General features: G+C 38.8%; 1 protein-coding gene and 1 long non-coding RNA gene across 2 annotated transcripts; one reads left to right on the top strand and one right to left on the bottom strand.

Annotated features, from left to right (window-relative positions):
- Positions 1-7,711: 7,711 nt before the first annotated feature.
- Positions 7,712-9,382, top strand: LOC132464248 (DNA polymerase III PolC-type-like). Its single transcript, XM_060060537.1, has 3 exons — positions 7,712-7,858; positions 8,125-8,176; positions 8,533-9,382. Exons 1-3 carry the CDS (start codon positions 7,745-7,747, stop codon positions 9,051-9,053), a joined length of 687 nt encoding a protein of 228 aa, XP_059916520.1. The 5' UTR covers positions 7,712-7,744; the 3' UTR covers positions 9,054-9,382.
- Positions 9,130-10,913, bottom strand: LOC132464251 (uncharacterized). The gene is made up of 2 exons (XR_009527207.1): positions 10,000-10,913; positions 9,130-9,658 (listed from the first exon to the last, which is right to left on the bottom strand). It is a non-coding gene; the product is annotated as an uncharacterized LOC132464251 (long non-coding RNA).
- Positions 10,914-11,224: the final 311 nt, after the last annotated feature.

Below are 11,224 nucleotides of genomic sequence, written 5' to 3'. Positions count from 1 at the left end.
CTTATGTTTTTTTTCATGACAACCAAAGAAAAACAACAGTGTGACCCCCTATGTTTATTTGATGAATATCGACAGTGTTACCCCTTATATTTATTTCATGACGACCAATAAAAAACAACAGTGTTACCCCTTATGTTTTTATTCATGACGACCAATAAAAAACAACAGTGTTACCCCTTATGTTTTTTTTCATGACGACCAATAAAAAACAACAGTGTTACCCCTTATGTATTTTCAATGACGACCAATAAAAAACGACAGTTTCACCCCTCATGTTTCATTTGATAAAAACGACAGTGTTACCCCCTATGTTTTAATTGATAAATATCGACAGTGTTACCCCTTATATTTTTTTTCATGACGACCAATAAAAAACGACAGTGTTACCCCTTATGTTTTTTTTCATGACGACCAATAAAAAACAACAGTGTTACCCCTTAAAAACCGGCCATGGTGGCGTCTGTTGTGCCAAGCCTTCCTGTGGCTGTCGAGATTCCAGGCGTCTCGGAAGGTTCTAGCTTGCTATGGGCAGATATGGTTCCGCCTGATTACAGTGAGTTCATCAGGGAAGGTTTTGTCTCATTGGTGGGTAGGTCACAGAAAGTACCTGTAAAGATTTTGCGTGACACCGGGGGTTCAGCATCATTCATCCAAGACTCGGTGTTGGATTTTTCTGAGGAGGAGTGTTTTGATCCAAGACATGGGGATGCATACTTGGCCGGCTCCCTTACACAGAATCGAACTTGACCATGAGCTGGTAAAAGGAGTAGTGGCAATAGCACTGAAATCAAAGATGCCTGTAGAAGAAGTGTCTGTCGTTCTAGGAAACGATTTAGCTAAGGGGTGGGTTTGGGGAGGTGTTCCGCCTCCTGTGGTGACTTCTGGGCCGACTATCTCCACTGTACCAGACAGTAGTGAGAAGGAGTTTCCAGAGGTTTTTACTGCTTGCGTAGTAACTCGTTCGATGAGTGGGACAGGGCCGGAAAGGGGGATTAAAGAGTCTGGAAGATTTAAAAATGCTGTCTCAACTTCCTGATCTGCCTCTTGCCCTGTCCAAGAGTGAGCTGTTTATAGCCCAGCAGGAGGATCCTGAGCTGAAGGGACTGTTCAGTGTGGTGAAGCCAACAGACGAGATGGAGAGTTTAGCCTGTGGGTATTTTCTACTGGATGACATGCTGATCCGTAAGTGGCTTCCTCATGATGACTGTTCGGTAGGTGATCCCGTACTTCAGGTAGTTGTGCCTGCCAAGTTTAGAGAAGTACTTTTGGAGACAGCCCTCGGTGGGCTGCCTCCAAAATTACTTCTTTACCCTTTGCCCTTTGCCCTTTTGCCCTTTGCCCTTTGACCATAGCCCTTTGACCGATCACATTTAACATTTTGCCTTTCCCCCCTTTGACATTAATATTGTTTAATTTCTTTGTTGCCGCAGCCTTGTTTACAGAGGCCACATACGTATGTTGGACCTCTGTTTTAAGGGAGAGGGTGTTACGTCCCCCTGGTAACGTATACCATGGCGGTCAGGGAAGGTGTCCTTCCCCTGTGTGGTGGGGGAGGCGCTGCTTCACTACTTGGGCCATTTGGCTCTTCATTTTCTGCAGCAGGTGCAACTGATTGGCCTGATTGGCCTATAAAAGGAGGAAGACATCCAGCCTATCGGGCTCTCGCTGCTGGGTGACTGAAGCTGCTGCCAAACCTCTTCGTCTTTATTTTGGTTTTGTTTTGTACATTCTCATTACAACAGTCCATAACACATTACACATAGTTAAGCTGCCATCTACACTGATACTTAATTTCCTTGTTAGGGCTTTTTATTGTTAAATAAATATACCAAAAACTTGTCACTGCGTGTCTCCCAATTTGTTATGCCATGCTTGAGCCATGTGGTCATAACACCCCTTATGTTTTTTTCATGACGGCCGATAAAAAACAACAGTGTTACCCCTTATGTTTCATTTGATAAAAACGACAGTGTTAACCCTTGTGTTTTTTTTCATGACAACCAAAGAAAAACAACAGTGTTGCCCCCTATGTTTTATTTGAATATCAACAGTGTTACCCCTTATATTTATTTCATGACGGCCGATAAAAAACAACAGTTAGCCCTCATGTTTTTTCCATGTTGACCAATAAATAATTACTGTGGTACCCCTGTCGACATTTTTGCGTGGATCTGAACCTGAGCTGTTCAGAGTGTTAACCTCCGAACTTATCAATGCACCATCAAGACACAGAATTTAGTCATCACAATGGTTACTTGACTTTATAATTCGCATGAAATAGAAATAAGAGCCTTCAAACAGGACATCGACCAGACTTGAACCCTGGTCTCCAAGGGGGTAGCGCACAGCTCTCTCCACTACCCACTGAGATTTGTAAGTTAATTATGTCTGAGGTTATATATGATGCAATTGACATGATAGCATTACGTTTAAAATTAAATATAGTGTTTTCCACAGAAATTGAGCTGCAGTCTCCAGTGGGTTAGGCAGAGTGCACTCCATTGCACCACTGAAGCGATGACAATACACAATCAACAATAAAGAGGATATACATGACATTAAAATGTATGTGTATTTCTATTATTTCCCTTTTGTTTTTTTTTGTTTTTTTTGTTACCCCTTATATTTTATTTGACAAAGACAACAGTGTTACCCTTTATGTTTTTTTTCATGACGACCAATGAAAAACAACAGTGTTACCCCTTATGTTTTTTTTCATGACGACCAATGAAAAACAACCGTGTTACCCCTTATGTTTATATTCATGACGACCAATAAAAAACAACAGTGTTACCCCTTATGTTTTTTCCATGACGACCAATAAAAAACGACAGTGTCACCCCTCATGTTTCATTTGATAAAAACGACAGTGTTACCCCCTATGTATTAATGGATAAATATCGACAGTGTTACCCCTTATATTTTTTTTCATGACGACCAATAAAAAACGACAGTGTTACCCCTTATGTTTTTTTTCAATGATGAACAATAAAAAACAACAGTGTTAACCCTTATGTTTTTTTTCATGACGACCAATAAAAAACAACAGTGTTACCCCTTATGTTTTTTTTCATGACGACCAATAAAAAACAACAGTGTTACCCCTTATGTTTTTTTTCATGACGACCAATAAAAAACAACAGTGTTACCCCTTATGTTTTTTTTCATGACGACCAATGAAAAACAACAGTATTACCCCTTATGTTTTTTTTCATGACGACCAATAAAAAACAACAGTGTTACCCCTTATGTTTTTTTTAATGACGACCAATGAAAAACAACATTGTTACCCCTTATGTTTTTTTTCATGACGACCAATAAAAAACAACAGTGTTACCCCTTATGTTTTTTTTCATGACGACCAATAAAAAACAACAGTGTCACCCCTCATGTTTCGTTTGATAAAAACGACAGTGTTACCCCCTGTTTTAATTGATAAATATCGCCAGTGTTACCCCTTATATTTTTTTTCATGACGACCAATAAAAAACAACAGTGTTACCCCTTATGTTTTTTTTCATGACGACCAATAAAAAACAACAGTGTTACCCCTTATGTTTTTTTTCATGACGACCAATGAAAAACAACAGTGTTACCCCTTATGTTTTTTTTCATGACGACCAATAAAAAACAAGTGTTACCCCTTATGTTTATATACATGACGACCAATAAAAAACAACAGTGTTACCCCTTATGTTTTTTTTCATGACAACCAATAAAAAACAACAGTGTTACCCCTTATGTTTTTTCCATGACGACCAATAAAAAACGACAGTGTTACCCCTCATGTTTCATTTGATAAAAACGACAGTGTTACCCCCTATGTATTAATGGATAAATATCGACAGTGTTACCCATTATGTTTTTTTTCATGACGACCAATAAAAAACAACAGTGTTGCCCCTTATGTTTTTATTCATGACGACCAATGAAAAACAACAGTGTTACCCCTTATGTTTTTTTTCATGACGACCAATAAAAAACAACAGTGATACCCCTTATGTTTTTTTTCATGACGACCAATGAAAAACAACAGTGTTACCCCTTATGTTTTTTTTCATGACGACCAATGAAAAACAAGTGTTACCCCTTATGTTTTTATTCATGACGACCAATAAAAAACGACAGTGTTACCCCTTATGTTTTTTTTCATGACGACCAATAAAAAACGACAGTGTCACCCCTCATGTTTCAATTGATAAAAACGACAGTGTTACCCCCTATGTATTAATGGATAAATATCGACAGTGTTTCCCCTTATATATTTTTTCATGACGACCAATAAAAAACGACAGTGTTACCCCTTATGTTTTTTTTCATGACGACCAATGAAAAACAACAGTGTTACCCCTTATGTTTTTTTTCATGACGACCAATAAAAAACAAGTGTTACCCCTTATGTTTATATTCATGACGACCAATAAAAAACAACAGTGTTACCCCTTATGTTTTTTTTCATGACAACCAATAAAAAACAACAGTGTTACCCCTTATGTTTTTTTTCATGACGACCAATAAAAAACAAGTGTTACCCCTTATGTTTTTATTCATGACGACCAATAAAAAACGACAGTGTTACCCCTTATGTTTTTTTTCATGACAACCAATAAAAAACAACAGTGTTACCCCTTATGTTTTTTTTCATGACGACCGATAAAAAACAAGTGTTGCCCCTTATGTTTTTTTTCATGACAACCAATAAAAAACAACAGTGTTACCCCTTATGTTTTTTCCATGACGACCAATAAAAAACGACAGTGTCACCCCTCATGTTTCATTTGATAAAAACGACAGTGTTACCCCCTATGTATTAATGGATAAATATCGATGGTGTTTCCCCTTATATTTTTTTTCATGACGACCAATAAAAAACAACAGTGTTACCCCTTATGTTTTTTTTCATGACGACCAATGAAAAACAACAGTGTTACCCCTTATGTTTTTTTTCATGACGACCAATAAAAAACAACAGTGTTACCCCTTATGTTTTTTTTCATGACGACCAATAAAAAACAACAGTGTCACCCCTCATGTTTCATTTGATAAAAACGACAGTGTTACCCCCTGTTTTAATTGATAAATATCGCCAGTGTTACCCCTTATATTTTTTTTCATGACGACCAATAAAAAACAACAGTGTTACCCCTTATGTTTTTTTTCATGACGACCAATAAAAAACAACAGTGTTACCCCTTATGTTTTTTTTCATGACGACCAATGAAAAACAACAGTGTTACCCCTTATGTTTTTTTTCATGACGACCAATAAAAAACAAGTGTTATCCCTTTTGTTTATATTCATGACGACCAATAAAAAACAACAGTGTTACCCCTTATGTTTTTTCCATGACGTCCAATAAAAAACGACAGTGTTACCCCTCATGTTTCATTTGATAAAAACGAATGTGTTACCCCCTATGTATTAATGGATAAATATCGACAGTGTTACCCATTATATTTTTTTTCATGACGACCAATAAAAAACGACAGTGTTACCCCTTATGTTTTTTTTCATGACGACCAATAAAAAACAACAGTGTTGCCCCTTATGTTTTTATTCATGACGACCAATGAAAAACAACAGTGTTACCCCTTATGTTTTTTTTCATGACGACCAATAAAAAACAACAGTGATACCCCTTATGTTTTTTTTCATGACGACCAATGAAAAACAACAGTGTTACCCCTTATGTTTTTTTTCATGACGACCAATGAAAAACAACAGTGTTACCCCTTATGTTTTTTTTCATGACTACCAATAAAAAACAAGTGTTACCCCTTATGTTTTTATTCATGACGACCAATAAAAAACAACAGTGTTACCCCTTATGTTTTTTCCATGACGACCAATAAAAAACGACAGTGTCACCCCTCATGTTTCATTTGATAAAAACGACAGTGTTACCCCCTATGTTTTAATTGATAAATATCGACAGTGTTACCCCTTATTTATTTTTTCATGACGACCAATGAAAAACAACAGTGTTACCCCTTATGTTTTTTTCATGACGACCAATAAAAAACAACAGTGTTACCCCTTATGTTTTTTTTCATGACGACCAATGAAAAACAACAGTGTTACCCCTTATGTTTTTTTTCATGACCAATGAAAAACAACAGTGTTACCCCTTATGTTTTTTTTCATGACGACCAATAAAAAACAACAGTGTTACCCCTTATGTTTTTTTTCATGACGACCAATGAAAAACAACAGTGTTACCCCTTATGTTTTTTTTCATGACGACCAATAAAAAACAACAGTGTTACCCCTTATGTTTTTTTCATGACGACCAATGAAAAACAACAGTGTTACCCCTTATGTTTTTTTTCATGACGACCAATAAAAAACAACAGTGTTACCCCTTATGTTTTTTTTCATGACAACCAATAAAAAACAACAGTGTTACCCCTTATGTTTTTAATCATGACGACCAATAAAAAACAACAGTGTTAGCCCTTATGTTTTTTTTCATGACGACCAATAAAAAACAACAGTGTTACCCCTTATGTTTTTTCCATGACGACCAATAAAAAACGACAGTGCCACCCCTCATGTTTAATTTGATAAAAACGACAGTGTTACCCCCTATGTTTTAATTGATAAATATCGACAGTGTTACCCCTTATATTTTTTTTCATGCCGACCAATAAAAAACAACAGTGTTACCCCTTATGTTTTTTCCATGACGACCAATAAAAAACGACAGTGTCACCCCTCATGTTTCATTTGATAAAAACGACAGTGTTACCCCCTATGTTTTAATTGATAAATATCGACAGTGTTACCCCTTATGTTTTTTTTCATGACGACCAATGAAAAACAACAGTGTCACCCCTTATGTTTTTTTTCATGACGACCAATGAAAAACAACAGTGTTACCCCTTATGTTTTTTTTCATGACGACCAATAAAAAACAACAGTGTTACCCCTTATGTTTTTTTTCATGACGACCAATGAAAAACAACAGTGTTACCCCTTATGTTTTTTTTCATGACAACCAATGAAAAACAACAGTGTCACCCCTTATGTTTTTTTTCATGACGACCAATGAAAAACAACAGTGTTACCCCTTATGTTTTTTTTCATGACGACCAATGAAAAACAACAGTGTTACCCCTTATGTTTTTTGTCATGACGACCAATGAAAAACAGTGTTACCCCTTATGTTTTTTTTCATGACGACCAATAAAAAACGACAGTGTCACCCCTCATGTTTAATTTAATAAAAAAGGCAGTGTTACCCCCTATGTTTTAATTGATAAAAAACAACAGTGTTACCCCTTATGTTTTTTTTCATGACGACCAATAAAAAACGAGTGTCACCCCTCATGTTTCATTTGATAAAAACGACAGTGTTACCCCCTATGTTTTAATTGACCAATAAAAAACAACAAACGCGTTCGATTGATTTCATGATTTCACTTTATTCAGTGTACAATGATGTCAACAACACTTTTTTTTCCTAACTTTTCTGTATTCTTATTAAAAATAAATCCTGTTTCCTTGAATCGAAGACCGCCAATACAGATTGAAGATAAATTAATAAAAAATAACAAAAAAATAACAAATAACAAACAAAACACTGCAAACACGACATTAAAAAATGTCGTGGAACAAAAAAAACTACCAGAGATATTTATAAGCTATCATTTTATTGTCATTGCAGTTTTAAAGCTTTGGCACCAGGCGGTGCTGCAGCACATGTCGCACCCCTACTTGCTGCGATGAGATTCTTTTGTTTTCTATGTTACGGCTGCCGTCTAATGTGCAACTGTTTAACAAAAACGAAAGTCAACTCATTTACGGAGTTTTCTATCTCATCAGGAAGTTCCTGCCCATTTCCGATATGCAGTCCATGGTAGGCTAATGTAGGCTATAAACCTATATTTTACACACGAACATAGTTAATCGTATTTATATTGTAACAGTTTAAGTGTAATTTTATATCAGTTTTTTACCGATTTTTTTTAACGTTGAACTAACATTGCCGATTATTTTCCTATATAATTTAGATTACACTGTCTAATTGTTATTAGGTACAATGTAATAACGTCTATCGGTTACGTTCACACACCACCCAGAAGTCATAACGACCTGCGATGGCCTCTTTCTCGCCCTTTGCAGGCGTCTCTTGGTAGAACTTTGGTCTTCCTTGACGTGGAGACCACGGGATTAGGTAGGCCAATTGCACACGGACACCTCTACAGCTTCATCCCTTATCTTTCAATAGTTTAATCAGGCCATGGCCCGCTCAGATCGATTTGTTAATTGCATAGTAGGCCTATATCAACAACTTGGCTGTAGGCCTCCATGTCAATACGTCTCCTATTGTGATATCACATGTCCTGGCATGCCCCTCTCACATGCCCCTCTGGTATCACTGCATACTTTTCAATATGCATACGAGAGCTCCACATTTCACAGCCAACTGCTTTCTTTTTCATTTTAGAGCTTTTTATGTGTTTCAACTTATTTAATGCACACTCGCTTGCTCACTCACTCGCTCACTCACTCACACCCCTCCCCTTTCAGACACCTGGCAGTGTGATATCATCCAGCTGGCGGCCATTAGCGGAGTTCACACTTTCAACATTTACATGATGCCCCAAGTCGCCATCGACAGAGGGGCCACGGCGGTCAATGGCTTTAGCGTCAGCGATGGCGCCCTCCTGCTGCGCGGTACAGCCATGCCCACCGCCACTTTGACTGAGGCACTGACCTCCTTCCTTGACTTCCTGCGGTCCTTAGAGCAGCCCGTGCTGCTGGCCGCACACAACGCCAGACGCTTTGACAAACCAGTACTGGACAGAGCGCTACTCGGTTGTTCCCTCGCCAGGCAGTTCCAACAGCTGGGCTCCAGATTCTTGGACACCTTACCGCTCAGTAGGGCGCTCCATCCAGGGTTTGACAGCCATTCACTTGTGAATCTGTCGGACTACTTCCTGCCTAGACACTACAATGCCCATGATGCATTAGAGGATGTTAGGGCTCTGCAGGAGCTGTACAATTGTTGGAATCCCCGTCAAGAGACTTTGGATCAGTTTGTGTTCTAGCAGCCAAGACATGCAATCGAGCGCTTGTTGTATTACATTTACATTAGGTCATTTAGCCGACGCTTTTTTTCAAAGCGTCTCACAATAAGTAAATTTTTTCATAAGAAAGTGAAATAATGTATCGCTGTCGGTACAATAAGGAGATACCGAAGGAGGAGTTACGACTTACTGAAAACTGCAAAGTTAATGTTCAAATCATGGATCATCTCGTTTTATTTAATTATACAGTTTGATTTTCTTTCTGCTTTGATTGCTTTTGTTGTTTAAAAATATATAACTGGTTTTCCCAATGGTATATTTGTCTATTAAACCATCTCATAACCAACTAATCTTTGTTTATTCTATCATTCAATCATTCTATAATCCTACAAAATGCTGCCTGTTCACTATTTTTGTTTCTTGCAAAAAAACAAGAAAGGGTTTGATTTTTTTTTTTTCAAACACACAGAATGTATTAAAAAGTCACGCTTAGTGACTTATTTTCCAAAATATTCATTAGGTAGCAGCACGGAAGCCCGACAGACAGCCGTAGCCGTCCTCCGACACCGTGTACATCTTGGACACCAGGAAGCCCATGTGGCTGTGAGTTATCCCGCTGTCAGAGTCTGGGGGAGGGGGGGAGTTAGAGAGAGAGCGAGGGGGAGGAGAGAGGAGGATGTGGTGACGAACACTAAACACTTGTGCAATTCTATGGCTGTGCTCTGTGGCAGGCCCTTATGCAAATGCATTCACACACACACACACACACACAAAGAAAACCTGTGCTGGCCATCATTATTCATTTCATATTTGCATTTATCTATTCAAATAGCCTCTTTCAGCCCTGCCTTCCAAAGGCAAATTGTTGATGCTGTGAATGCTGCTTGGTGCAAACAAATAGACACACCGAGTCACACCCAGAATCTCTCACACCCACACCCACACCCACACCCACACACACACACACCTGAGTCACTGGTGGAGCCGTGGTCATGGTTGATGACGCTGGGCAGCCCGGGTACTGCTTGCGTGGTCAGGTACCAGACTGCATGCACGTCTGTGGCATGGATTCTGTTATGATCTATTCATTCATAGAGAGAAAACAGAAAACCCAGTCTGTTATAAAGTCTTGTGTTGTCCACTAGGGGGCACTGATACACTTCTTGTGGTTGTTCTTGGTTTCTACGTTCATTTACATCAACGTGTGACACGGGAGTGTTTCATTCGCTTGTGCGAATTAAATAATAGATGATAGCCTAGTAGTACCACTATAATTATGGCCAGCACAGGTTTTGTTTGTGTGTGTGTGAATGCATTTGCATATGGGCCTGCCACGGAGCACAGCCATAGAGTTGCACAAGCGTTTAGTGTTCGTCACCGTATCCTCCTCTCTCTTCCCCCTGAGATTTGATACAATGAGAGTGCTACCTGGTCCTTGAAGCCGTTTTCAAGGGCATGGAAGTAGTTCATAAATTATTGCACCGGAATCATGAAAGTTGAAAATAAGCCGGTGTCTTTGAAAAGCCGATAAAAAAAAAATCACATAATGTTTGAATTCCGTTTAAAACCATTGGTTCACTGGCTCATTCAATTTTGTTTTATTTTCACTGACACACACACGCTGCTTATCTATTAGTTATACAAACTTCCAGTCACTCTTGAGCCAACGGCCGCCACATATTGTCACATTACTAGTGTAACACTGTCTCTAGCGCATCGACCTGTCCACAATAGGCCTACACCTCACCTCACTAGCTACCTCCCCCTAATCTCTCTCTCCCCTTCTAACTCCTTTAGTGCGCAGTTACATTTTCAATACATGTTGGCTGAGTCCAAAAATATTTGCTTTGACGACTCTATCTGACTTTAAGGATTGGGTCAAACCGGTGTTGTGTCGAGATCTGTTTCCCCGTCGAGATGTGTTTCCCCTAGTCCCCGCCCCCGTCCGAAATTACCCGAAAAGGCCCTCTGTTCCATAGGAAAGGAGGCTCACACATCTTTCAAATTCATACTGCTGACTTATTTCCCCACAAGAGATAAGTGCTGTGATTTTCAGGCTGATGTCATTCAATTTGACCATTTAGAACAGGGGGAACGCATCCTGACAGCTTGGAATATTACTGTCAGATACTGTTCCCCCTCTGTTCCATAGGAAAGGAGGCTCACACATCTTTCAAATTCATACTGCTGAC

The sequence above is a fragment of the Gadus macrocephalus genome, chromosome 9, assembly GCF_031168955.1.
Source record: "Gadus macrocephalus chromosome 9, ASM3116895v1".
Lineage (NCBI taxonomy): Eukaryota > Metazoa > Chordata > Actinopteri > Gadiformes > Gadidae > Gadus > Gadus macrocephalus.
The sequence above is the reverse complement of the archived record's forward strand: the minus strand, read 5'-3'. Positions and strand labels throughout refer to the sequence as shown.